The 27,692-nt window shown below is 38.6% G+C and overlaps 2 protein-coding genes across 2 annotated transcripts; both read left to right on the top strand.

Moving 5' to 3' along the window:
• The first annotated feature begins 15,841 nt into the window (after window positions 1-15,841).
• LOC141701097 (uncharacterized) lies at window positions 15,842-17,709 on the top strand. The gene is made up of 2 exons (XM_074504740.1): window positions 15,842-16,120; window positions 16,195-17,709. Exons 1-2 carry the CDS (start codon window positions 15,842-15,844, stop codon window positions 17,707-17,709), a joined length of 1,794 nt encoding a protein of 597 aa, XP_074360841.1.
• Window positions 17,710-18,535: 826 nt separating this feature from the next.
• On the top strand, window positions 18,536-27,333 carry LOC141701100 (single-stranded DNA-binding protein, mitochondrial). Its single transcript, XM_074504742.1, has 6 exons — window positions 18,536-18,761; window positions 19,075-19,229; window positions 20,137-20,345; window positions 20,423-20,523; window positions 26,872-26,931; window positions 27,080-27,333. Exons 1-6 carry the CDS (start codon window positions 18,689-18,691, stop codon window positions 27,094-27,096), a joined length of 615 nt encoding a protein of 204 aa, XP_074360843.1. The 5' UTR covers window positions 18,536-18,688; the 3' UTR covers window positions 27,097-27,333.
• Window positions 27,334-27,692: the final 359 nt, after the last annotated feature.

The raw sequence follows: 27,692 nt of genomic DNA, 5'->3' as shown, positions 1-27,692 counted from the left end.
CTACGAAGTGTGCTTTCGGAGTAGGATCTGGAAAATTCTTGGGATTGATGGTCTCAAAGAGGGGAATTGAGGCTAACCCCGATAAAATAAAGGCAATCCTGGACATGGAACCCCCAAAAACTGTCAAGGATGTTCAGAAACTCACAGGAAGGGTTGCTGTGCTAGGACGATTCATCTCCAAGTCAGGAGACAAGTGCTTGTCATTCTTCAAGTCATTAAAGAACATTAAAGACTTTGTATGGAGTGAGGAAAATCAGAAGGCATTTGAAGAGTTAAAGAAGTATATGGGCCAGGCCCCGTTGTTGGCCAAGCCAGTTCTGAGTGAAGTTTTATTCTTGTACTTGGCTGTTTCAGAAAGCGCCTTGAGCGCGGTGTTGGTTAAGGAGGAGCTGAAAGTCCAGAAACCCGTATACTATGTCAACAAAATCTTGCATGGTGCAGAGTTGAATTATTCAACTATTGAGAAATTCGCTTTAGCCTTGGTAATGGCTTCAAGAAAGCTGCGTCCTTATTTTCAAGCTCACCAGATTGAAGTGCTAACAAATCAGCCGCTGAGAAACATCATTCACAGTCCTAAGGCAAGTGGGAGACTGATTAAGTGGGCAATAGAGTTGGGAGAGTTCGATCTCAAGTATAAGCCACGTACGGCCATAAAAGCCCAGGCACTAGCTGACTTCGTGGTGGAATGTACCATACCCAACCAAGAAGTCGGGGGGCAGGAAGATACCATACCTCAAGACAAGGGAGTCGACAATGGGGACAAGGAGAAAGAATATTGGGTTCTCTATTTTGATGGAGCATCAAAAACAAATTCCAGTGGAGCAGGGTTGGTTTTGCAAAGCCCTGATGGATTCCTAATTGAGTATGCTATGAAGCTAGACTTCCCAACCACAAACAATGAAGCAGAGTATGAAGCCCTGATTGCTGGCCTTGGTCTAGCTGGGACACTTAGAGTCAAAAACTTAAAGGTCCGTGGAGACTCGAAACTGATCATATCCCAGTAAAGGGAGAATTTGAGGCAAGGGATGATACGATGGCTAAGTATGTTCGCCTAGTAAGGGCTGTGATGACCCAATTTAATGAATGCCATGTTGAACACATTCCAAGGGAAGAAAATGCTAAAGCAGATGCGCTATCAAAGTTTGCTTCGTCTGAGATTGAAGAAAGTTCAGGAAGTGTGTACTTCCGTGTTTTGAAGACACGGAGCATAGATGTTAAGCTTGTGGCTCCCATAGGCTTGGGGACGTCATGGATTGATCCCATCAAAGCTCACATTCAGACCGGTTGGTTGCCAAGTGATACAACTGAGGCACGGAAGTTAACTATTCGAGCACTAAGGTACTCCTTGATAGATGGAATTCTGTATAAGAGATCTTTCGTGGTTCCTTACTTGAGGTGTCTCAGGCCCGACGAGGCACGCTTGGCTCTTGAGGAAGTACATGAAGGTATTTGTGGGCAGCACTTGGGGGGCAGGGCCTTGGCTCATAAGATAACCCGTTTAGGCTTCTATTGGCCAGAAATGATGGCTGATGCCAAAGAATATGTGAAGAAGTGTGATCGCTGTCAAAAGCATACACCAGTTGTTAGACAACCCCCCGAGATGCTGACCTCTATCAACTCGCCTATTCCCTTTGCCATGTGGGGGATGGATATTCTAGGGCCTTTTCCTATGGCCACGGCACAAAGGAAATTTCTGATTGTAGCCATTGATTATTTCACCAAGTGGATCGAAGCCAAACCCTTGGCCAAAATCACTACTAAGCAGGTTGCACAATTCCTGTGGGAAAACATTATGTGCTGATATGGAATTCCCCGTATCCTCGTCACTGACAATGGAGCACAATTCAACAATGAGGAATTCAAGAAGTATTGTGAAGAAAATGAAATTGAATTACGATTCACCTCTGTGGCTCACCCGCAAGCCAATGGGCAAGCAAAGGTAGCAAATCGGATAATCCTGGATGGACTAAAGAAGAGGATCGAGAAGTCAAGAAATAATTGGGTGGATGAGATACTTCCCATATTATGGGCCTATAGGACTACCTGTAGAGTCACGACAGGAGCAACTCCTTTCATGTTGGCATATGGAGCAAAAGCAGTAGTTCCCGTGGAGATATCACATTCCTCTCCAAGGATTCAGGCTTTCAACGCAGAAGAAAATGAGGAAGGGCAGAGGTTAGCCCTGGATCTGATCGATGAAGTGCGAGATAAGGCACATGCAAAGATAGTAGAATATCAGAAAAAGGCTTCATTTTACTATAACCTAAGGGTTAAAGAAAGGTTTTTTAAACAAGGCGATCTAGTCTTGAGGAAGATAGAAGCATCTGGTGTAGGACAAAAAGGGAAGCTTGCCCCGAATTGGGAAGGGCCGTACAGAGTCAAGAGTGTTCAAGGTAGAGGAACCTACAAGCTAGAGACTATGGATGGATTTGAAGTCCCGAGAACTTGGCATGCACAAAACCTGAAGGTTTACTATGTGTAGGGCAGCCGGATACGATTCTCACTCGTCAGGATGGCGAGTAGGTTGAAAAGCACCTTGAAGCTTTGCTTGCTTAGGATTTATATGTTTTAGTTTTATTACGAAGTTTATTATTACTTGTGTAAGGGACGAATCCCAGACAATTTTACAAAATTCATGAGTTCTTCAAAGTATGTTTGTGGCCTAACAAATAAAAGTCAAATGCATGGATGCAAGCATAGAAGGTGATAAATGAAATAGATCTGATAGATATTACAAAAATTTGATAAATAAAGTCTCGAAAATAGGATAAAAAACAGAAAGCCACGCAGGGCTGAAAAAGCTCTAAGGAGCTGAAGTACCCTCGGCATCCATATTATCATCCTCTCCACTCTAGTTGGATGTCTCTGTCGTCTCGGAGGAGGAGGAAGAGCTGTCGTCCTCAGCAGGTCTGGAAGAAGACTCGGGAGGAGGAAGGAGTGGATCCTGAGGAACATGGTCCGAGACAACTACTCGGGTACGAAACCTCTGTAGCAAAGCCTCGTCATCAGGGTAGATGTAGTCCGCCGGGTTAATATCAGGACAAGCCTCGTTCACGGTCCCAAGGGCCGTGTCCCAACCAGTCCTAAAAAACCCGGGAAAGACTGAATCATCCCTAATCCTCGTGGATTGGGCAAACTCCTTCGAGTCCAGATAGTTGTCTATAGCTTTATCCTTCTCCGCCCGAAGTACCACCAGCGCGGCATTAGACTCTCCGAGTTCTTCCTCCTTGCGCTTGAGCTTCTTCTCCAGGGTAGCATACTTCTTCTGTTGCCTCCTGAGGGCATTATCGGCCTTATCAGAAGCCCGCTTCCACGATTCGGCTTGCCTCACAGCGCCTTGAAAGTAGGCGTTAGACTGGAACAAAGCAATTAACAAAGTATAAGGCAAGAAAATGCTACAAGAATGAAAAATAAGTTCAAAAAAGAGAAGGCATACCGAAGCCAGAGACTGAGCTCCCATGAGCTTAATCCTCTCAAGATCAGGGGTGGCCACCACATCAGTAAAATCCTTGGGAGTCACGCTATGGTAGGACCAATCCCAAGCATGTTTCGTGGAACCAACTACGGTGTCCCCTCGGCGGAATCCCCAGAGAGGCTGAAAGGCGCCTGTGGCAGCAGCAGTAGGGGCAGCAGCAGTGATAGGAGCACCATGGCCTCCAGCTCCTTCAGTTGAAGCCTCCCCTATAGGTTCTTTGTGCTTCTTCAAAAAGATAGGCTCCGTGGCCTTTCCCCGGGTGTCTAGGCCTGCGAGCCGAGCTTTCTTCATCCTAGCTGTTTCCTCAACCAAAGGAACATTGTCCTCGTTAATCTCCTTAGCAGCTGAAACAAAGCAAAGGACAAAATAAGTGATGTTAATAATGCATGAAATGAAGTAAAATTGAGAAGGGAAGAAAAATACCCTGTTGAGAAATAGAGGATAGTCCCACATGAATCAGGGAAAACTCCTCTAAGAGAGTCCAGCTGGTGGTGGTGCCATCATCCTGAGTAAGCCCATTATAAATAATAGTTTCTTCAGGAGTTAAGTGAATGGATTTGAGGCTACCATCACTGACCTTCCCGAAGGAAGATCGAAAAAGTGTGCCCCAGTCACCATTCTCCCAACGTAACCCAACGAAACTATTCCTCCAATTTTGATTATTATCAGGAATAGAGGCGCTGTTAAAGATATGTTTGCTTTTGGGCCTTTGCTTGACATAGACCCAGCCACAGATATTGGAAGAACTATTATAACACTGAAAGACCTTCCTAAAAACGGCTACAGAAAGAGGAAAGCCCTCCCTAAGACAACAAACCATAAAACATAGAATATTCCTCCAGGCGTTTGGAGGAAGCTGACACGGATTAATTTGTAGATCAGCCAAAAGATGAGGAATAAAAGGATGGAAAGGAAACCTAAGCCCAGCATTAAGGGCATCTGTGTAAATGAAGAGAGTGTCGGGTCTCCAGTGGCAAGTACGGTCACCACCAGAGACTGGAACTAATCTAAGAGGAGGAAGGACGTTATAGCGAGCATTTAGTTTATTAAAATCTATGTTGTGCCAAGTATTACAATGATTAAAAGAATCGAGATGTGCAGTGGAGGGATATTCATCCCCCCTAGTGTTAATCATGTCGATTAAAGACATATATGAAGAACGGATCTCGATATCCTTACCTTGTTTTGAAGCCGAGGCTATCTTGGCCGCCCTCTCGGAACTCTTGTCAGCCATTTAGTAAAGCTAGAAAAGGCCTGGAAAGCTAAAAGAGGAGATTTGAGAGAGGAGAAGGTTAGAAAGTTTGAGATGAAAGGAAAAGTGAAGAGTAAAGAGTGTGAAGTGAATGCACACTCCCCCCACCTATATATAGGAAGGAAAAATGGATAATGGGCCTTAAAAAGTCCATTTGGGCCCAAAAATTGGAAGGTTCTGGAATTATCCAGGAAATTCCTGGAAAATTCAAGAGAATTCTAGCAAAAATCAGAAGAAAACTTGATTTTTGTTTTGAAGAATCTGGAATGATCCAGAAAACCCCCAGAAGAATTTGGAATTTGAGTTTAGAAAAAAAAAAGAAAAAGGCCAGTTTAGAAAAAGGGCCCAATTTTAGAAAAAATTAAGCCCAGCTAAAGGCCCAAGTGTTTTAAAAAGCCCTGTTTGAGGCCCTAATGGTGTTTAAGAAAAAAGGAGTGGAAAGGGAGCCCAGTTACAATGGGCCAATTGCAAAGCCTAGCTGGACCAAGAAAAATGGGCCCAAGGTTTTTCTAATTAAAACCCAGAATTAAGGGTAGGCCCAATAAGAAAATAAGCCCAGTTACAACGGGCCCAGGTTTTAGCCAAGCATTCAGAGCCTAAATCCAAGTAGGTACAAAAAATAATAATAAAATAAATTCCTGACCCATTCGACCAGAAAACATAAGAAAATCCTGGTCGAATGGCTTGAGGTCGAAAACCTGTCGATCAGAGGTAAAAAATGGCCTTAATTCGACCAGAACCAGGACCAATTCTACCAGAAATTGTGAAAGATTCCTGATCGAAATCCTCGAGCCCGAATTAATGTCGACCTGGGCAATCAAAAAGGGGATAATTCGGTCAAAAGTAGAGATCCTGACCGAAAATCCTGATCGAAATAGAATCCTGGCCGAAGGAAGCAAGTCCTGATCGAAAATTCCTGGTCGAAATAATAAAAAAAAAAAGAAGGGAGGAAAAATCCTGGCCGAAATTCGACCAGGACTCCTGACCGAAAGCATCCTCCTCGAAAAGCCTTCGACCAAGGCACAGTAGAGGCTAATTCGACCAGGATCCTGGTCGAACAGGATTCCTGGTCGAAATTTTTATATAAAAAAAAAAAAAATCTGAAAAATTACAGAAAAATAAGGAAATTCCTTAAATATTTTCTGAAAAATGTTAATATTTTCAGAAATAAGGAATAAATCCAGAAAATTAAAGGATAAATCCCAGAAATTAGGGAAAAAATCCAGAAAAATAAGGAAATTCCTTAAATAATTTCTGAAAAATGTTAATATTTTCAGAAATAAGGAATAAATCCAGAAAATTAAAGGATAAATCCCAGAAATTAGGGAAAAAATCCAGGAAAATAGGAAAAATTCCTTAAATATTTTCTGAAAAATGTTAATATTTTCAGAAATAAAGGATAAATTCCAGAAATTAAGGGAAAAATCCAGAAATTAAGGATAAATCCCAGAAAATTAAGGGAAAAATCCAGAAATTAAGGATAAATCCTAGAAAATTAGGGAATATCCCAGAAAATTAGGGAAAAATTCCTGGAAATTAAGATAATTTCTGAATAAAAGGAAGATTCATTGTAAATGTGTAGGTCGCTCCACACTTTACGCAAAACAAAACCCTATAAGGGGATGAATAGATTTAACTTCCGTGAAACCTAATCAATGTTTCCCAAAAGTTGGGGGGCAAATGATAGGGATAAATAAGTCCTGATTTTATAATTAATGGGCTGCTAGGCCCAATAATAAGATGTATAATATTCAGACCAGAAAGGTTAAGCCTGATGGACCAGATCAGGCCTGGTGGAATAAAAAAGGCCCAAAAGCCCTGATTATTAATTAATTTCGTAATTAATTAATAAGGGAAAAATCAGCTATTGAGAAGAGTCCCGATAAGGATATAAATCCTTATAGATTAGCCTCAAGGGGACCTAAAAGGATAAGGAATCAGCTTCCTACTTCCTAGGACTCCTAAGTCTATCCTAATTCAGAGGCTTGTCCACCAAGTCTCCTATACCAAGTCCAATTCAAGGACTCCCACATCTATATAAGGGGCCTCACCCCACAAATCAGAACTACGTTTTTTGGCTTGATTCTCTAATTCACAGAGATACGTAGGCATCTCGTAAAGGCAGATTGAGTCACGAAACACGAGAGCAGCCATTAAAGGCCTTGAGCTCCCGAATCTTAGTAATAAATACAGCAAATAATAACCTTAGCTTTTTATCCATAACAAAACTTGTTTGAATGAAGGAAAATTATTTTTCAAATATTATATCTCCGTAAAATTTAGCCACCTTTATATTTTTTTATTCCATGTCTTTTACAAAACTTAAATAAATAAAATAACATAAAGTTATTCGCAAAATGAAACTGGACTATCCATATACGTAATATGTAGGCTCCGTCCCTTTTTTGGTATGTTTGAATGGAAAATTCATTTATTTGGTATATCTGTTCAAAAAATGCCAATTATGGTACATAACGCCTGTACTTGTGGGAATCAACCATTGACCCCCCTGAACAAGTGGCGTTCTGGGGTCATTTTATTAAAAAAAAAATTCTCTTTTTCCCAGAATTAACTTGTGTTAGTGTGTTTTTGAAGGGAAAAAAATTAGGTGAAGGGCTGTTTTTGGACTGCTATATTAAATAAATGAAAAATATTTGTAGTTATTTTTTTTGTGTCGTAATGTAAACCTATTTTATGTGTGTATTTTTTAATTTAAGTAAAAAACCATATAAATAAGACTTTTCTAGCTCCAAAAAGGGTGTTGTGCAATGTGAGTGCAAATTTTTTAGGTGAGGGCATGTTTTGACACGTGCGTATGTAAATAACCGTAGATTTTTTGGGTTCCAAATTTTTTTGTTGTGTTGTAATGTAAACCTATATTTTGGGCTAATTTTTTTGTATTAAAAACTAATACCAGTAACACTTTTGTTGCTTCGAAAATGGTGTATTGAGCGACGAGTGCGTAATTGTCAAGCGAGGGCATGTTTGTGCGTAATTGGCAAAAAAATTGTTGGGTCCATTTTTCTATTATTTGATAGGTATGTAAAATATATTTGTACTGTATATGTTACATTTTATTTTTTAATTTGAAACTCGAGAAAGGGTGTCATGAGGGATAAAGAATTTAAAAGTACGTTCTAACGAAAAGTAGGATAATGAAAATGATAAAGTAGGATGTACATTGCAACTGAAAAAGATATAATGAAAGAACTCTCAAATTCTTTAGTCATCCGCAAGATTAACTACGCAATGATCAAATTCTTGATCTTCAATCTCGTTAGCTTTCTCATCATTTTCTTCCTCCTCCATTTGAATGTGAGGGGAGGTATGCTTATGACCTCCCTCCCCATTTTTGTGGGTCGATGCGTGCCTACTCGACCGAATTTGACGCGGTAGCCACGGGTCGGGGCCGTGAGTGCTATAACAGATGTTTGTAGCCATACCAGCATCATCGTGGCCTTGAGAAAAATCCCCAAGTTTGACAATATACTTAGCATATTTCTTATCCCACTGTTGTTCCTCTTCACGTATCTTTTCACTCCTACACCTTGCGACTACATCATCGGCCTCCCTTTTCCTCATCTCAAGCTCGTCCTCCATGAAGTGGTAGTATCAACACATTTCTTTTAATTCATAATCATGTTCTTCCTTTAAAATGTTACCACCGTTGAAATTCTTATTAATGTTATCTTCGTACCGGATCGATGATTTCATAAACTCGAAGTGCATTTCCCCGTACCCAATAAACTGTTCATTGTCAAGGACGGTGAATCCTTGTGCAGCCCGTATAGCTCGCATTCTTCGGATAAATTGCTTGACCTCACTGATTTTTGCTCTGTGAGATTCAATAGGTGCCTGAGATTCGGTCCATTATACCAATTAACTTCCCCGTTGTTACGCATTTCCGAGCTTGCGTGCCCCTTTCCCTTGTCCATGACCTCAGTGTATGAATCTAAAAATGTGGAGAATGTTAAACTAGAGAGGGATGAAATTGAGATGATGTCTTATAGGTTCGCAGATATTTATAGGCCAGAAAATGAACTGGTAAAACTTTAAATTTTGAACTGGGGCAATAATGATGAAGGTGAATTTAATAGTTTGAGTTTCAAATCATTTAAAACATTTGCACGTGACTAAAGTTCTGAATTATTACATGTGCATTACCTTTGAAAACACACAGTACTTGTTTCAACTTATCTTATTTTCGAGGAGATTCGCACATGGGGTGTTTAATGCAGTGATGGACAAGAAGAAGATATTTGAGGGGAAAAACTATTACAATGAGGCAAAGAAATTACATTATTTACTAAAAATCAGCAAGGTTAACAACATATTCATCAGACTCTTCACCAGACTCTTCATCCTCAGCCTCCATCTGTAGGTATTGCTGATGAGCCACAACGTACCTTGCTATTAAGTTATCGTCTTGTTCGATAAGGTTGATTTCCATTATGTCATATTTTTTGTAACCCTCATCCACCTGACGGATACGTTCCTCCTCTGTTTGGGACATATCGTTATAGGCCCTTTCAATCTTCATTTTATCAGCTTTTATTTCGTCCAATATTTTCCGATTAACCTTACCATATGATTTCTTCACGGTTTTGGATTCTTTCTTTTTCCTTCCACGTTCAACGGATTCAGCTAAACTTAGTTGACGTATACCTCTCTTAACATTTGTAGGCGTTGCATGCCCTTTGCCCTTATCCATTTTATGTGTAATAAGATGCCTACAGTTTGAACATATGGTTTAAAGTTATGAAGTATGATGTATTTATAGGACAAAATGAGCCTTATAGTGGTACAACGTAAAAGTTATTTTGCATTCTTACAGTATACTGAATGACAAATATAATATTAATATGTTATCCAACAACCACTGAAATCTTATCAGCAACAGCAACAATTAATTTGCAAATATGTGATTTGAGTTGTCATTGTTGTTTTCCATATTGCCTTTAATAAAGACTTTGAGTTGTCATATTTTCACATGCAATTATCTTCAATTATTTTGAAATGACTACTCGTTGTAGTGAAAGTAAGAAAAATGAAATGTCATTGTGTAATAACTGTAGAGCGTGAATAAAGATTGAAAGCAAAATAAGATTGTCATTAATAGTCCATTGCGTGTTTGAATTACTTTTATCAGTGGGTTGTATAGTCTATTATTGTCATTCGAAGTAGCTTTACAGTTGTTAGAACAAATGAAAATACGAGTAGATAAGTATGGAGTTTATTGGCTCATGTTGGCAATGTGTTGCAATATCATATTTCCCGTTATCATTGATGTATCATTTTAGTTTTCCAATGGTTCCCTTGTAACATTATTTTCATTTGGATCAAGTTTTAAATTGTTTAAGTGTGCACCATTTGGAGGTAGTTTAGAAAGCATTTTGAATACTAATATCGGGAACGGAAGTAAGTTGATCGTGGCATAATAAAATACAACAAGTCCGAAAGTGACCCTAACTAATAAAGTAAAGTCTAAACTGCAAACAAACTGAAAACATGGCATAATAAAGACGAGAAGGTTGGGAACATGAGCAACAGTACTGATCAGCCACAGAACCTCCCGCCGGTGTGGCATAGCCTCCCTTTCCCTTTTACTGCTCTACGGGGCTGCTTCCTGACATGCATAGGAGTATCAGCTTCCTCACTAGCATCATCCGGCTCATCACTATCATCCCTCATATCTTCCTCCTGCATCTGATGGGGTGTATGCATCTGACGCCCCTGCTCGAAGCTCTGTGCGGAGGTGTCATGTACCAAACAAGGGTCGAACCCCCTAGCCGGGGTCTGAAAAGAAAATCCCGAACCACTAGTCTCGGGTGGAAAACTGTAGGTAGGTTGTGGAAAAGCCTGAACTACATGACCATAATCACTCTGAGAAGAATGGCCCCAAGTAAATCCAGCAGCCCAAGCACTAGGAACAACATAAGGGCTCTCAGAACTGTGGCCCATAGTAGATGTGCCGAAATAAGGGCTCTGAGTACTGTGGCTAAAAGTAGATGTAGCAGCAGCATGGCTCTGAGATATCTGCCCCCACGAGGAGCCCGCAGCATCATGGACTTGGGAACTACGACCCCAAGTAGACATATGAGAGGATCTCTCTCCCTGAACGTAGTGGTCCCAGGTAGGCTCAGTATGTCCATGCCCCGGGGAACTTTGCTCCCAACCTGATGCAGACGAGGTGTATAGAGAAGAACACTCACCAACTGATGGGCGAGGCCAAGGCTCCCAACCATCCAAAGGAGCTACCGGAACATGAAGAGAAGCGGTACGTGGCGTACGTGCATGAGCACCGCTAGTACATGGGGTAGCAGGAGGTGGATGCGGGGGCCTCTGTGAAAGAGAAGTGAATCATATAGAATCTAATGTGCATGTAAACCCTGAAGTCCTTCATCTATAGTAGCATCATCCTCAGCCACGCCCGAACCCCGAATCTGGTGGTAGGCAGCGGACAAGCCCTCAGCCTGCATTGACAACATGTAAAAGTGTGAACATAAAGTCATATAAGCCAAAAATGGAGGTATTTTACTTAAGAATATAAATCTTACAGCCACATGTAGGTATCCCTGCGACCTCTGAAAGCCTTGTTGGCCCCTCCACATCCTAGGGTTGATCATGAAACGCCTTGTGACTCTATCGAACCACTGAGGATACTGAACTGTGCACATAGGTCTCCGAGTGCGCCTGTAAGCTGGTGGCTAAAGCACCGCACTGTGGCATGAGTCCCACAGCTCACGCACCCTGTCGAGTTTCAAAGGACATCCTCTCTAACCCATATGGAAAGAATCATGGCCTCCGAGCGGAGAGTCGGTAGGGACCTGCTGCAAGTAGCCAAACTGTCTAGTGACCCTATCAGTGTAGCACCACTCCACCCATGTCAAGTAAAAAGGGGAGAAGGTGCACTCATAAGTGACAGCTCAAGCGCAGGGATGTCTCGTGCCTCATCCGCGCAATCCTTGTAGGGCCTCCACCTGAAGGAATCCTCTGACATGGTATCTAGGTCATAGCGAATCCCGCACAACGAATGTGTCTGCACAGTCGTAGCATTCAATGGGACCATTCACCTAGAGCAAAATGTATTGTGTTAACGATGTGGTTGCAACATTTGTCAACATCAAATGAAGTAGTCAGAATGTAGCATACCTCAGAGCACGGGGATGCTACATCAAATAAACGTTTCGCTGCATCGGAGCTAAGGTTGTACAATGCTCATAGATCAAAACCTACACGCATATAATATTAAGTATGAAGTATGGTTCATGTATATAATAGTATGCATGAAGGTTGTAGTGTGGATATGTACCTGTAATAAAGTCATGGAACCACAAAGCTCCGTCTTATATCCAATACTGGCAGAGCATAAGCGTCGGTAAAGATAAGCCAGGCATGCACTGCCCCAGCTGTAAGTACTGATGTGTTCCACGTGCCGAACAAGTGGGAGGAGGTTCAAAGGCATGCGGTAACCACTGTAATTCGGCATAGTAGAGCCAATGAGCAGAAGCAAGTGCGCACGCGTGTGGTACAGGAGCTCACACTCGTAGTCATGACCAGCAAAAGAGTGTAAACGTGAACAATCACCAAATTGACGAACCAGCCAACTGATCTTAATTTCACCCTTCTTTATGACATCCATATCTAGCTCTGGATCTAGGGAAACACCAAGAAGGTCATGGAGTAAAGATGCACCTACATCCCCTCCAATAGGTAACATTGGACGTCCGACACTGCGTAGGCCCAATATATAGTAAACATCCTCTAATGTCACAGTGGCCTCCCCAAAATGGAGATGGAAAGTATGAGTCTCCGGGCGCCAGCGATCAAGAAAAGCGGATATGAGCCCATCATCATGTCTCATACTCCCGGTTAGCAGAACACCTATGAAACCAGCTTCTCTTACGACATCGTGGATACGTTGTAGTAGGGGGTTCGCCTCAATACAATCCCAATATATTATGAAATTCGAACGTAGCCGCAAATGATCCTTAGTACCCTGCAAGTAAATGTCTAATTATGCATTTAAAATACGCAACAAGACATTTGTAAATTGTAATTATGACTTCATAAGTGTATTTATAATTGCAGGATTCGTAAAATACATTTTTAAATCCCCATAAGTAAACAAAATTTAATATATAAAAAGGGAGAAAATAAGATAGCACATAATTCAAAGTCAATCATCGGACATATAATCGTCGGAAAGGTAGTTCTCATTTTATAAGAGTCTGTGTTGCTCATCTTCTGTAAGTTCTCTCTCAATGCCGCAGACAGAATCTCGCGCCAATTCATACATGTACTGACGACTCCTACGCAATAACATTCGGTTATTTTCCTTTCTAATACTTGTCACGGCCCTAATAACTTTTTTCCTAAATCCTTCCCAAGTTGGACTATCCCCCGCTTCAGTATATATGCCAATAGAATGTCGAGTTGGAACTCTTAGACCCATAGAAAGCAGGGCATCTCTCAACCAGCCAGATTCTTCACGTCGATAAGCCCATTCGCGACGTACACCAGCAAAGTACTCTTTAGCATCAATAACTCTAAGTCTACGGTAATCATCATCTCTTTCTATGAGTAACCAGTTGCGATTTGTGTTAGAAGACATGCTATTAATAGTTATAATTTGTTTCACATCTTGAGGTTTAGGTTATATAGAAAAATGATGATTTTATGGTCATTCATTTTCATTCCGTATTCCTATCAGAAGTAACATGCATTCAGCATCAATTATTTTGAAGTGACTAGTGACTATACGAAATACACTTTAGCACGTGAATGATGAATTATTAGCAATTTGAAAGTGTCATGAATAGTCTAATGCTTGGCTGCATTACTTTCATCAGTGACATTTACTATAGCAAGAAGATAAGGTATGCTGGATAGCCTGCAAAAATAGTGTGAAACAGTATTTAACATGACATAAAGTTATGCAACACTGCATCTCATTACTGGGAAGCATAAAGAGCTGTATCTTTGCACCTACTTTTATGTTATAAATAGAGTGTGTTATACCGTGATTTAAATTCCACGATATAGTAACAACAACATAATGAGTTATACCCCTGGTGATATTAACCGAACAATTGGTAGGAAATGGTTCTGTGATGACAATTTTAGGTACTCGATGGATCCGAACGAACGATACGCAGGAAATTCAATAATCACGATGCAGAGGGAATGAGAATGGCGTGTTGGATGTCTCAACAGTTGTATAGGCTAATGTGTCCAGGAAGGAGTGCGAATACCAAAACAGCGCGCCATACACATGCAGCGAGACACACCTCATGAGCTGGAATTAGCATTATTTCGTGCTAGAGAGGAAGAGAATCAAATGAGGATGCGCTTAAACCGTAAAGACCTACAAAGAAGAAGTAAGGAGTATGCTGAAGACGGCGACCTCCACACTGCAATGATGTATTATCATTTCGTTATAGGTCCTGATTATGTTTCTGATTATTTTTTGTCTGACGATGAGTAAGATAATTACTTATGCCAAGTAAATTTGTAAAACATAATTATTAATCACGAACTCAAATAAGATTAAACAAAAAAAAATTAAACATCATAATACAGCATTTGCTTTTGTTATAAATTTCAAGAATCTTATCTTCTCTTTCATATCTTCCATTGGATTCTATCAATAATTAGATAAAAATAGTAGATTTCCCTTTAACAAAAATCCTATCGGAAATCTCCATTGGATTCTATCAATAATGCATTCCTATCCGAATTCACTATTGTTTTAGCTATCTCTAGCCTATAGCTTCTATTCCTATTTATATGTGTCCTACTACATTGCATGTATTCAAAACATACTGCAACTCTAAATTCCTAAATCTTTAGGAAAATAATATCCTTCATACTTGTAGAACACTCCTCTGTTGAAAAAGGTATGTCAGCATTACATATATGTTTGTTTACATCTAAAATCTTGACATTTGGTTTCCTAACTTTTAATGTTGTCTTCAACGCAGGGAGATGGAAGGCCACGTAAACGTCAAATTTTTTTGGGATGGTGTAGTTATTCGAGATGGTAGTAATATCAACTACTCTATCGATCCAAAAAAAATGATGTTTATTAGGTTTGGTACCACTTACGATGAGCTTAAAAGTGTCGTGTATAATTTAATGAACATTAGTTCGTATCAGTGGAATTTAAAATTGAGTTTAAAGTATCCATATCTTGGTCAATACAACCTAGTTGAAGGTTTTTATCAAATGGATATTTTAAGTGATGATGATGTTACACACATGTTAAATGTTCCTGCCATGTTGCTAAACGTTCAAGGAGATGTTTCTTTGTTCATCGAAACAGAAGAAATTATTGTTGATGACCTGTACTCATTCCAGCATAATTTCGGGTCACAACCAACAGCAACAACATACGGTGGTGATGTACAGCCACTGTGGTCAAATGTACTTTTTGATCAAGGTGTAGGGTATGGAGGGAGGAGTTCTCAACATGGTGGAGGGTCTGGTAGGGGGGGTAGTGAACATGGTGGACGGTATGAAGGGGGTAGTAGTCAATATATTGGGGGGTATGGAGGGGGGGTATACAATATGATGGAGGCTATTGAGGGGGGAGTAGTCAATATGGTGCAGGGTATGGATGGGGGATTAGTCAATATGGTGAGGGGTATGGAGGGGGGACTATTGAACATGGTGAAGGTAATGGAGGGTGGAGTAGTCAATATGGTAGAGGGTATGGAGGGGGGACTACTGAACATGGTGGAGGGTATGGAGGGGAAAACAGTCAATACAATGACGGGTTTTAATGGGGGGTTGGTTATGAAAGTGATGTGGTGGGAAGAGGTTCAGGTCAGCGGTTAGCCCTGCTGGCAGATGGAGTTGTAGCCAATTCATCAAGTGAGGAGAATTTTCACCTTCACGATGATGACGACGAGGAATCTTCTGCCACCGAAGATGGTGAAGGACATTTAGAGAGAAATGAAGAAATTTCCAACACATTTCTGGTAGTGGGAGAAGAACATCATGTTCCAAGGGTTCCATGGTTTCGCACATAACAATACACTCCACCAATCATTGATAACCCTAATTATATATATGCTGATGAAGACCTCGATAAGGGGGAACTAGGTGAGGGAATGTGTTACCGTGACAAAGCTACGCTCTTGGGAGCAGTGAGGCATGCACATATTAACACTGATCATACATATAAAACTATAAGGAGTAACAAAGAACAGCTCATTGTACAGTGTCGGGCTGAGGGGTGTAACTGGAGGATGAGGGCTGCTTTCATGCATGATTCCGGGTACTGGCGGATTAATGTTAATAGAGAGGAACACAAATGCATGGTCGATCAGCCATTACAAGATCACAAAAAGTTATCTGCAAGGATGATTGCGCAGCTTGTAAAACCACTTGTAAGTAAATTTTTAGCAAACGCCACTTATTAAAGCCGAATTTCGTTTGACATTTACTGTTTTATGTGAAATAGGTAATAGATACACCAGAAATTCCCATTAAAACCATTATCCCGCTGATCAACAACGAGCACAACCACATAGTTGGGTACAAGAAAGTGTGGAGAGGGAAGCAAATAGCAATTGAGGAAGTGTATGGCAGTTGGGCTACAACTTACCAAGCTTTACCCATGTTCATGGCAGCCATTATGAAGATAAATCCTGGAACCATTGCTGAGATCGATATTGTCCCTCATGCTAAGGAGCGGGGCACGTCCGTCTGCAATTGGATTTTTTGGTCTTTAAAGGCAATGACGGACGGGTGGCAATATGCACGTCCTGTGATTTCAATAGATGGGACATTCTTGAAAGGAAGATATAAGGGCAAGTTGCTTATTGCTATGGGTGTTGATTCGAACAACCACACGTTCCCTCTCTGTTATGGCTTGGTTGACGAGGAGACGTACGAGAACTGGTCTTGGTTTTTGCAGCGTCTTCGAAGACATGTCTGTCGGCAACGGACCGGCGTCTGCATCATTTCTGACCGTGCAACCAGCATTATCTCCGCCCTACGAGACCCTCAGAACGGTTTTGTTGAGCCACTCGGCATCCATAGGTTCTGTCTCCTCCATGTAAGGAGTAACTTTTGCAGTCATCACCCAGGTGGTGAACTAAAAAAATTAATGTGGAAAGCTGGAAGAACCACACAAGTCTCAAAGCACGATGCATATATGTCAAGAATTGGTGAAATTTCCCCCACCGCCCTACAATATCTTGCTACAATACCTGTGGAGAGGTGGACACTTTCCCACGATAGTGGTGTTCGCTACGGTCAAACAACCACAAATATGCTTGAGGGCTTCAACGGCAACATAAGGAGGGCTCGTTTTCTTCCAGTAACAGCAATGATGGAGTACCTCTTCTACAAGGCGGTCACAATTGTAGACAAATATCGAAACATAGTGGATGACGGTCTACAAAAGGGGCAACAGTTATGTGCACGTTCCGCCGCTATGTTAGCAAAAATTCGGAGGAAGGCAACAGGACATACGGTTATTACTTTCCATCATCTCCGTGGGATTATGAAAATACTAACACATCAGTACACAACTGCTAAGGGAACGGTAAAGGGAGGTAAAACCCAGGTTGTCAACCTCAATGACCGTACGTGCACCTGTGGAAAATGGGCAACCCATCACATGTTGTGCTCCCATGCAATGGCAGGTTGTATAACACATGGATTGAGTTGGGAGCATTTAATCAAAAATTTCCATAAGAACCAAACAATGCAGGACTTGTACAGGCCAATAATTTATTCGTTGGAACCAACTCAATACTGGAACTACGACTTACCCGTACCTTGGCAGGGGTATGGAAAGTTAGTGCCGGAAGAGTCCTTGAAAAAGCTAAAGAAAAAGCGCGGGGATAAGGGACAATCGGTACGGATCCGAACGGAGATTGATGGTCCGCGGTCTGGAAAGAAATGTAGTGTATGTAACCAAGAAGGTCACACCAAGTATAGTAAGAAATGCCCATGGCGCCCACACTGAAACACGTGATCTTGTTGTCAAACATATGTACTACTGCTATTACAAGTAGTCTACTTGTAATATGGTTTCGTTTCCTTATTTTTCATTTCATTATTTACTTGTTCTATCATAATATTTTGGTTTCCATTACATTCAACGTTATGACACCTTTTCTCAAATAAATAAAATTTTATATTCAATCATACAAACTCAATTTTTTTTTACATATCTACCAAACAATAGAAAAATGGACCTAAACAAATTTTCGGTTATTTAAATATGCCCGTGCACAAATTTGCCCCCCCGGTGACAATTACGCACTCGCCGCTCAAGACACCATCTTCCAAGCTATAAAAGTGTTGGTCATATAAATTTTTAATTCAAAATTAATTTTTTCCCAAAATATAGGTTTACATTACAACACAACAAAAAAATTTGGAACACAAAAAATCTACGGTTATTTACATACGCACGTGCCAAAACATGCCCTCACCTAAAAATTTTGCACTCTCATTGCACGGCACCCCCTTGGAGCTAGAAAAATCTTATTTATACGGTTTTTTATTTAAATTAAAAAATACACACATAAGATAGGTTTACATTACAACAAAAAAAAAATTAACTATAAACATTTTCCATTTTTAATATAGGAGTCCAAAAACAGCCCTTCACCTAATTTTTTTCCCTTCAAAAACATACTAACACGAGTTCATTCCGAGGAAAAAAGAATTTTTTTTTTAATAAAATGACCCAGATCGCCACTTGTTCTGGGGCTTAATGATTGATTCCCACGAGTACCGGCATTCTGTATGAACATATATACCAAATAAATGAATTTTCTATTCAAACATACCAAAAATGGGACCGAGCCTAGGTCCGAGTTCAAATCCATGGGCAACCGGAGTATCCATATTTAAACCCGACTGCAATCTAAAACCCTCTTCGGGGTTCTAGTTTTGTACAAGTAATTTTCTTGATCTTTTCATATTTCACAGAGAAAATGAGTTCACTCGCACTAAGAATCGCAAAGCATCTCAAGATTTCAGTTTTCACAAAGACCCACTTTCCATTTGGTACCTCTCTTGCTTCATTACTCTTGATATACATATTATATATATATATATATATATGTTCGATGTTTATATATGTTTATGTGTTTGTGCTCTCTTTTTTTATATGCATTTTTGGTTATGATTAAAATTGGAACTACCCAGAAATGTTGTTTGATTTGTTCTCACTTCCTTGTAATATTGTATAATTGTTTTTTTTGTTTAGAATCTGTAAGAATTTAAGATTTAAGATATTGATAGTTTTATACTAGTCATATTCAATTTTCAAGTATAAAATGAATTGCATTTTTTTACGATGAATTTTGGTGATTTTTAGTGGCGGGTAGCTCACGATTGTATTCAAGTGCCTCTTCTGATACTGATAATGACATTGATGCCGATAAAGTTGATGACTTTTTTCCACAAAAGCAAGAGTTAGAACTACAGGGTGTGGATCCTCGAAAAGGTTGGGGCTTTCGTGGCGTTCATAAGGTAATTAAATCAATTTTGTTTTTTTGCTTAATAATCTATTTTAGTCTTAAATTAGACATTATGTGCGTGTATTATTTTATCTGTTAAATTTGGCTTTAATGGACTGGCTCATTTTTAGGCTGCACATGAAGGAATGTAAATAAAATGTGATTGAACTTCACAATATGAAAAAGTTTGGTAGTACAAGACAATAAGCTTATCTGAATAGAGCGTTTGTTACATGAGCTTGAGTCTTGAGCTCACATTGAGAAAGCTTATTATGCTAGATTGACATTTTAATAGAGCCTCCACATAAGATTCTTGTTAAATGATCCAAATCCATCACGTATTCACGGGTCTTGTTATACTTGGACTAGCCAAGACTGAATTTTTTGATCCGAGCCAAGAAATGTTAATGACAACAAATTCCGTTCAAGGTTGGTTCGTTGACGAGTCTCTCTGAACCTGGATTAACAAGTTTGAGCTTATATGTAAATACCGGCTTAACTTCAGCCCTAGTTTGACAAAATGTGTATGAAAGTCCAGATAAGTGTGTTACTTAAATCTTTGGTGCTTCAGATATTAATCTTGATTGTACTATTTTCATTTCGCAGAAATTTGTTGCGACTGTATCTGATACAGTCAGTCATTCACATTTCATGTTTAGAATATTCATGCAAGTACATGCATTGATCATTTTAAGGGTGTGTACATTTGTTAATGACATCCGGATATATATTAGGAAAATATCTGACTCAAGTGTGACCAATAGAAATACTGATTTTGACTAGTATTTTCTGTTTCTTTGGGCCTAGATAACACCCCAAACAATAATGAAAAGATTACTCTTGCAGGTTTTTTTTCTCTTATTTCTTAGAAAAGCAAACATGTGGCAGAATTCTAATTTTTTTTAACTTGAGGTATGCAGGCTATTATATGTGGAAAAATCGGGAATGTTCCTGTTCAGAAGATTTTGAGAAATGGTCGTACTGTTACCATCTTTACTGTTGGGACGGGGGGTATGTTTGATCAAAGAAATATAGGGAATAAAGACTTGCCAAAACCAGCCCAGTGGCATAGAATTGCTGTGCATAATGATGAACTTGGCGCTTATGCAGTCCAACAACTAGTCAAAAAGTATATATCGAAGTTTTTAGCTCCTAAGATTTTATAATATTTATTTTTTCTAGTCTAATGTTGGAATGTTTCTACAGCTCTTCAGTTTTTGTGGAGGGTGATATTGAAACCAGAGTCTATAATGACAGTATCAATGGTACAGTCAAAAATATACCAGAGATTTGTGTGCGACGTGATGGTATGTATACATTATTTACTCAATTTATCAAATATCTGTCATCTATTGTTGCTATTTCACTTGATTTAAGTAATACTATCATTGTCTCTACCATATTCTTTCTTAGTGCTCAATTAAGGTTTATTGTGAACTTGCAAACTTGTTGCTCAGGTTCAAAACACGCGACAATGTGACATCTGAGTTGCAGGTTCTCATAGGCTAATACATTTTTCTTTTCGTATACGTTTATCAGTTATAAATATGAAATTTTTGATATTTAATACGAGCAAGGGCTTAAAACATGATGTACAACGGAGTTAGAAATTAGATAAAACATGGTGAGGAGAAAAAAATATTTGATACATTCATTTGATCTGGATTTAGAGCAATTAGAAACGTTTACATGCAAAACTTGCTAACCAGAGAGGTAATAGGATTAATCTTTTTGAGGGTCTCCAACTAAATCCTTCCATGAATACCGGATGGTTTTGAAGCTAGGAAGCAAGGGCGTGGGTGCGAGAATACGGGATTTTCAAAAATATGGCATTCAGGTGCGGGGGATACAACAAATATTAAAATATTAAATGCTCCCTCCGTCCCAATTTTCTTGTCCATCAATCAAAATTCACATTTTATTCAATCAAGCCAAATAAATTAATAGTTGTCATAACATATAGGTGTTGGATTACTATATTCAGTTATTCACCTTGTTTTTTTCCTTTTATTCACATATTATTTACCATAATTATTAAAGTGGACAATTTTTTTCGGATAAGCAGTATTGAAAATAGTGGACAAGAAAACCGGGACGGAGGGAGTATGTTATATGTATATATGATCCAAGAGTTGCATTTTAATTAAACAAAGTAGTCAAATAAACAAGTTTAACATCCTTATAGTCAAATACATAAGTCAACATCCTTAATAATTAGAAGACACCATATTAAACGTAATAGTTAAAAAAATTCAATCACCGTCGATGATCATGGTCGGCTCATCAAGAGAAATACTAGCTATCTCAAGCTCTTCGACACCATCAAGAGTAAAGGAGCTAAGAAATGAAGTGGTGAAGAACTCTTAATCCATTTATCAATGCTAATGAGTAATGACATGAATTACATCATAAAATGAAGACTCCTCAAAGAGTTTTTTCCCTTCATCCCTATATATAATACTCTTCACTTTTTAAATCATGTCATTCCACATATCATATATCAAGGGAAGTAAAGTCTTGTCTGCAAAACATAAGAGTTCGTAATCAGCCTGATCACACCACATTTCATCTAGAGTTGCATTCCCTTATGTTGAGGCTTTGGCTTGATCATACTCACGGCAGGTGCTCAACTCCTCATTAAGCACCAACTTTTCTGGAGCACGTTTCAAAAATTTAATTCTTTTGAGCATGACAATATTGATGCAAATCTTGTTTTAACATCTCCAAGAAGTTTCAAAGGTGCAATATTGTTGAACATTGTCGAAACCATGTTGTGATTAAGAATGAGATTTTTAATCATTATTGCTCTACCAGCTTCATTCTTAATCATTATTGCTCTACCAGCCACTTCTGTAAACCCATGGCACTCAATAAAGGCATTCCTATTAGACTGTCTATGGCTAGATTCACAAATATTTTTCAGTGCCAAATTAAGAGGTCTCTTCAGTGCCAAATTTAGAGGTCTAGAAGATGTGAGGAAATTGAGCCTCAACAAGCATGCTTAATAAATAATAAATGGGCATATGCAAGATAAATAGACATACTAAAAAGGATATATGAATATGCAAACAATGGACAAATTTCAGAACAAATGTCATTGTTATAGTACATGCTGCCTTGCAAACAAGAGCATTATTACTGATGACTTAAACCACATTTTGAGGTCCCACTTGCTTGATCACTTCCTTGATTTAGTCTGCCTTGAAGAACTTATCTTTGACATTGTCTTTACAATTAACTGCCTTAATGATCATAGGAATAAGCTCAGTGCCTGCCATAAAATAATTAAATGTCTTCTTTGACTATCACTCCACCCATCGGAAACTATAGTCACACAGTTCTTCTTCAATGTTATCTTAATGGGATCCATTAATCTTTCAGCATATATCCTCCGCTTTTGGAACAAAGTAGTGCGCAAAAATTGTAAGTGGGAGGAACATAGCCAACAATGTTGAAATAGTAAGTCATAGTGTATGACTTGATGTGATTAGGATTTCTAGCAAAATGGGAAGACAAACCCCCAGAATAAAAGCCTTTTGCAACCTCACTATCCAATTGTGCTCTTATTTCCATTTTATATGTTTTGTTTATTGATTGTTTGGATCCGCCACCCTCTTTTTTTATTCTTGAGTTTGCCTACTCTAAATTCCTCCCCAAGCACTACAAGATTGAGTTTGACTCGAGATGTTGATACTTTAATGGAAACATGTTACAAAAGTTGCAAAAATAAAAGAAAGAGGAGCAAATGCAGTTTTTGTAAAAATGAATTTATGGGTTCTTATTCTAGGGTAAAAACACATTTGCTAAAGATTAAAGGACAAGGAGTTGCGGTTTGTTTTAAAGTCAATCCTGAATGTTTAAGGGAGTTTCAAAAGGAGTTGCGAAGGCCAATAGATAATCCACTACCTCATTCTAGTCAAACACAATCTTGTAGTGTTTAGGGAGGAATCCAGATAAGCAAACTCAAAAATAAAAAAAGAGGGTGGCGGATCCAAACAATCCAATAAAAAAAGCATATAAAATGGAAATGATAGCACAATTGGATTGTGAGGTTGCAAGAGACTTTTATTATGGAGGTTTGTCTTTCCATTTTGCTAGAAATCCTTATCACATCGAGTCATACACTATGGCTTTCGAGTTCAACTTCGTTGACTATGTTCCTCCCACTTATAATTCTTTGTGCACTTCTTTGTAGACCTGGCAAATCGGATAATCGGATCGGTTTCGGATCGGATATATTTCGGATCGGATATATTTCGATTGGTTCCACTTTCGGATTATGATATAACTGGAGGTCATTCGGATCGGATGTGATTCGATTCGGGTCTAATTCGGATGAAAATCGGATAAAATTCGGTTCGGATTAAATTCGGTTCAGATATTTCGGATTGTAACTTATTTATTTTTTCATGTTTTGAGACTTAAAAAAATATTTTTCTATTAAATGTAGTACTTTTAATATAATATAATGTACTTTTACATTAATTTATAATTTAAGTAATTAAATTATCATGAATATAAGATACATTTAAGTATGAATTTTACTTATTTCGGATCATATTCGGTTCGAATATTATATGAATCAGTTTTGTTCGGTTCCAATTTATAATCGGATCTAGTATTTCAGATCATTTTCGGTTCGAATAATTTTCGGATCGGTTTAATTTGGTTTTCGGATAATTATCGTATTATATAATTCGGATCTCGGATCGGATCTCGGATCCATAGATTTCGGTTCGGTTCTTCAGATCCATACCCATTTTGCTAGGTCTACTACTTTGTGACAAAAGGAGAGAATACTTGTTGAAAGATTGATGGATTTCATCAAGACAAACTTGAAGGAGAAAGGTGCGACTATAGTTTTTGATGGGTAGAGTGATAGTCAAAGAAGACCTTTGATAAATTTTATGGCGGTCACTGAGATTGGTCTTGTTCAATAAGACAGTTAATTGTGAAGACAATGTCGAATATAAGTTTTTCATGGCAAATTTAATCAAGGAAGTGATCATGCAAGTGGAACCTCATAATGTGGTTCAAATCATCACTGATAATGTTCTTGTTTGCAAGGTAGCAGCTGTCTATAACAATGACATATGTTCTTAAATTTGTCAATTGTTTGCATATTCATATATCTTGTTCAGTACGTCTATTTCTCTTGTATATGGCATTTATTTCTTATTAGGCATTCTTGCTGAGACTCAATTTACGCACATCTTGTGGACTCTATGCGGTAGTGCACACTCTTAATTTGGCACCGAAAAATATTTGTGATTCTAGCATTGAGTCTAATTAGGATGCCTTCATTGAGTGTCACTGGATTACAGAAGTAGCTAACAGAGCAATAATGGTAAGGAATTTCATTCTTAACCACAACATGGTGTCGACAATGTTCAACACATTGCACCTTTGAAACTTCTTGGAGATGCAGAAACAAGATCTTTCTGGATCAATAATTATCATGCTCAAAAGATTTAAACTTTTGAAACGTGCTCGATGAAGGTTGGTGCTTAGTGAGGAGTGGAGCACTTATAGTGGGTATGATTCTGCCAAAGCCTCCCTCACAATGACTGTAAAATTCTTGAAGTAATGTGTTGGGATCAGGTTGATTACATTTTTGAGTTTACAGCTCCTCTGCAGATATGGACTAGCTTTCACGTCAGTTGATATATGGAATGATATGATTGAAAAAGTGAATAGTATCATATATAAACATGAAAAGAAATTACTCTTGTAGAGTCGTCATTTTATGATCTAGTTTATGCCCTTCTCATTGATAGATGGACTCAAAGTTATTCACCACTTCATTGCTTAGCTCATTCCCTCTTGATGGTGCCGAAGAGTTTGAGATTGTTAGTCTTTTTCTTGATGAGCCGGAGATAGATGCCATGATCATTGACGATGATTGACACGGTGTCCTTTAATTATTAAGGATGTTGTCATGTATTTGGCTATTTATGATGTCGAACTTGTTTATTTGACTACATTATTTGATTAAAATGCAACTCTTGGATCATATACATACATATATATGATTATCTCCCTATATCCCCATATTTTTTAATTTAATGAATTCCCATATCCGGGTGTGGGCACCCTTGCTCACTAGCCATATAGGCACAGACAAACACAAACACAACACAGTCAAACATAAAAGTCAAAGTTATACACGCGGCTATACATACAAAACTAAAAGCCTAGATGGAAGTTGATGATGAAATACAAGGAATCAAATAAGGAGATGAAGATGACTTACCGAATTGATGACGACGGAGGCGGAGAAACTGCGGCGAATGGTTAACGGTGATGGTGAAGAATGGTTAACGGTGACGGCAACGAACCTTTCTGAGGTGGCGACGAAGCTTTCAGTCATCTCTCTTCTCAGTCTCTCAGTTAGGGCTCGTATAAAGTAAGTCTCTCAATTGGTAAGTAAAATCGTGTTTTTTTTAATTGAAAGTCAATCAAAAAAATTACACATAATGCCCTCCCACCCCCGGAATCTGAAATGTGGAATATGCGGACACGCCACGGTGGCGATGGCGGGCCCCGTACATGTACCGACGCACCCCCTGCACCCGATACGTATTTCGTGTGCAGTTCGTGAGGGGGAGGGGGGTGCCGCACCCTTCCTTCCTAATTTAAAGGCATCCATAGTACCATCTAAGCTACTTTCTCAAGTGTATAAATGTTGTGGAAGTTAGCAGATTTTTGGAGGATTGCTTATCCCATTTCATATCTTAAAAGGTACATGGGAAAATCAGGTTTCGCTAATGTAAACTCTAATAGCTCTTTACAAAGTAATAATGTAATAAATATAGAGATGATGTGGAATAATGAACGCCGTGAATGATTGGTTGGTAGCTAATGTTTTTTTTTGCTAAATTGGTAGCTAATGTTTCTATCTCTAAACTTTGTTTATTTCGCTGTACAACTATATGTTACTTTTCTCCATTATATGCTCCCCTATCGTCCGTTTATCTACTATATATTTCCGGTTTATTCTTTTATATTCTGCATTATTGTCTCTCCATTGCTTTTTTATCTGATTTCATTTTCCTTTGTATCTTGGCACGATATTTGTCATGAAACAATGAAGTCATAATGAGAGATAAAAGGAGAAAATTTAGATAGAAAGGAGATGAGATGGTAGGGGAGAAAGATATAGAAAGCAACAGGGAAGTTCTAAAGAGGTAGAGAAGAGGATGTGGTATTACATCTATTTTCATGAATTCCTGCATAACATAAATATACAAGGAATGACCAAAAAAAAATAATAGCGTACTGTCTAACAGAGCACAGTCACCAACAGAATACTTAAGCTATTTATGCACCATAGCACCATGGTCCATGCATATCCTACACCTTCTGGTTGCACTTTAGGAGAACATATAGTGCAAACTCTTGATTATTGTGCAAATAGAGAAGTTGGATGTTTAACAATTAGACTGTTGCAAATAAAATATGCTTTTTAATTGACTTGTATGCTTGTGATTGACTTGCTACATTATATACAAGAAAAATAGGATCTTTTCTTAACTACAAACTGACAACACTTGATTTTTGGTTTCTGGAAAGTTATTCATGTAAAATTCTATATCTTAGACAAGACTATAATTAGGGAACAGTATCATAATTGGATTTTTATGTTGCCCTTGTAGGTAGGATTCGCCTCATAAAAACAGGTGAAAGTGTCAGCAATATCTCTTTGAATGAACTGAGTAAGCTCTTTAATATTTCTACAGATAAACTGACTAATTCCAGATATTGTGATATTGAAACAAAAATGTATTGTTTTTTGGGACAAAAATGCAGTATTTACAATTGACTGAACCTAATGTGGTATGAGTACTGTTTTATATTTTATAGGAGAAGGGTTGTTCTAGTCTGAAGTTCGAGACAGTATGATAGACAGTTTGGAACCTCAGTAAGGATAATCAGCTGCATAAAAATGTCTCTGGAGATCTGTTAAGGTTAAATATGGATGCAGTTAGCTTTTCATATTTGAATGGTGTAGACTTTGTGTTGGTTAGCGATATTTGATTAAAGTTCACATTTTTTTCCTTTGTATGATCTATCTAGTCATCTGAAAATAATTAAACCTGGATTCCAGTTTTTGCCTAGTACCTTATCACATGTGATGCAGCTATTACTGTATTTGTGATTTATTGACTGTGTTTAGTTTAATTTCTTAAAGGAAGGAATTAGCCACAATGAAGAAGTGATGATTGGTTAGTAATCTAGCTCTTAACTTGGAATTTCTTTTTCATTTTTGTATCTTCTGCTACTATACTACAAAGTTGGATTTCATATGTCAATTCGAGAAAAACAAACATGAATTTTGGAGAACAATATTACTGCAATGTCGTTTTTCATTTTTGGATTTAAAGTTGTGCAAATACAAATTTTGGTCTCGTAAGCAAATCTAAAATAATCTGGCTTCTCTACTGCCAGAAGAACCCATAGAGATTCGCATTTTTGG

Source organism: Apium graveolens, unplaced genomic scaffold, assembly GCF_009905375.1.
Source record: "Apium graveolens cultivar Ventura unplaced genomic scaffold, ASM990537v1 ctg3337, whole genome shotgun sequence".
Lineage (NCBI taxonomy): Eukaryota > Viridiplantae > Streptophyta > Magnoliopsida > Apiales > Apiaceae > Apium > Apium graveolens.
This window is presented reverse-complemented; position numbering and strand designations above follow the sequence as displayed.

Excerpts from the sequence above, each read along its gene's own strand:
- LOC141701097 (XM_074504740.1), top strand. The coding sequence starts at position 15,842 with ATGTGTTACCGTGACAAAGCTACGCTCTTGGGAGCAGTGAGGCATGCA. Across the intron at positions 16,121-16,194 it reads CGCAGCTTGTAAAACCACTT|GTAATAGATACACCAGAAAT; the intron begins GTAAGTAAATTT and ends TATGTGAAATAG.
- LOC141701100 (XM_074504742.1), top strand. The coding sequence starts at position 18,689 with ATGAGTTCACTCGCACTAAGAATCGCAAAGCATCTCAAGATTTCAGTT. Across the intron at positions 19,230-20,136 it reads GCTTTCGTGGCGTTCATAAG|GCTATTATATGTGGAAAAAT; the intron begins GTAATTAAATCA and ends TGAGGTATGCAG. Across the intron at positions 20,346-20,422 it reads GTCCAACAACTAGTCAAAAA|CTCTTCAGTTTTTGTGGAGG; the intron begins GTATATATCGAA and ends ATGTTTCTACAG.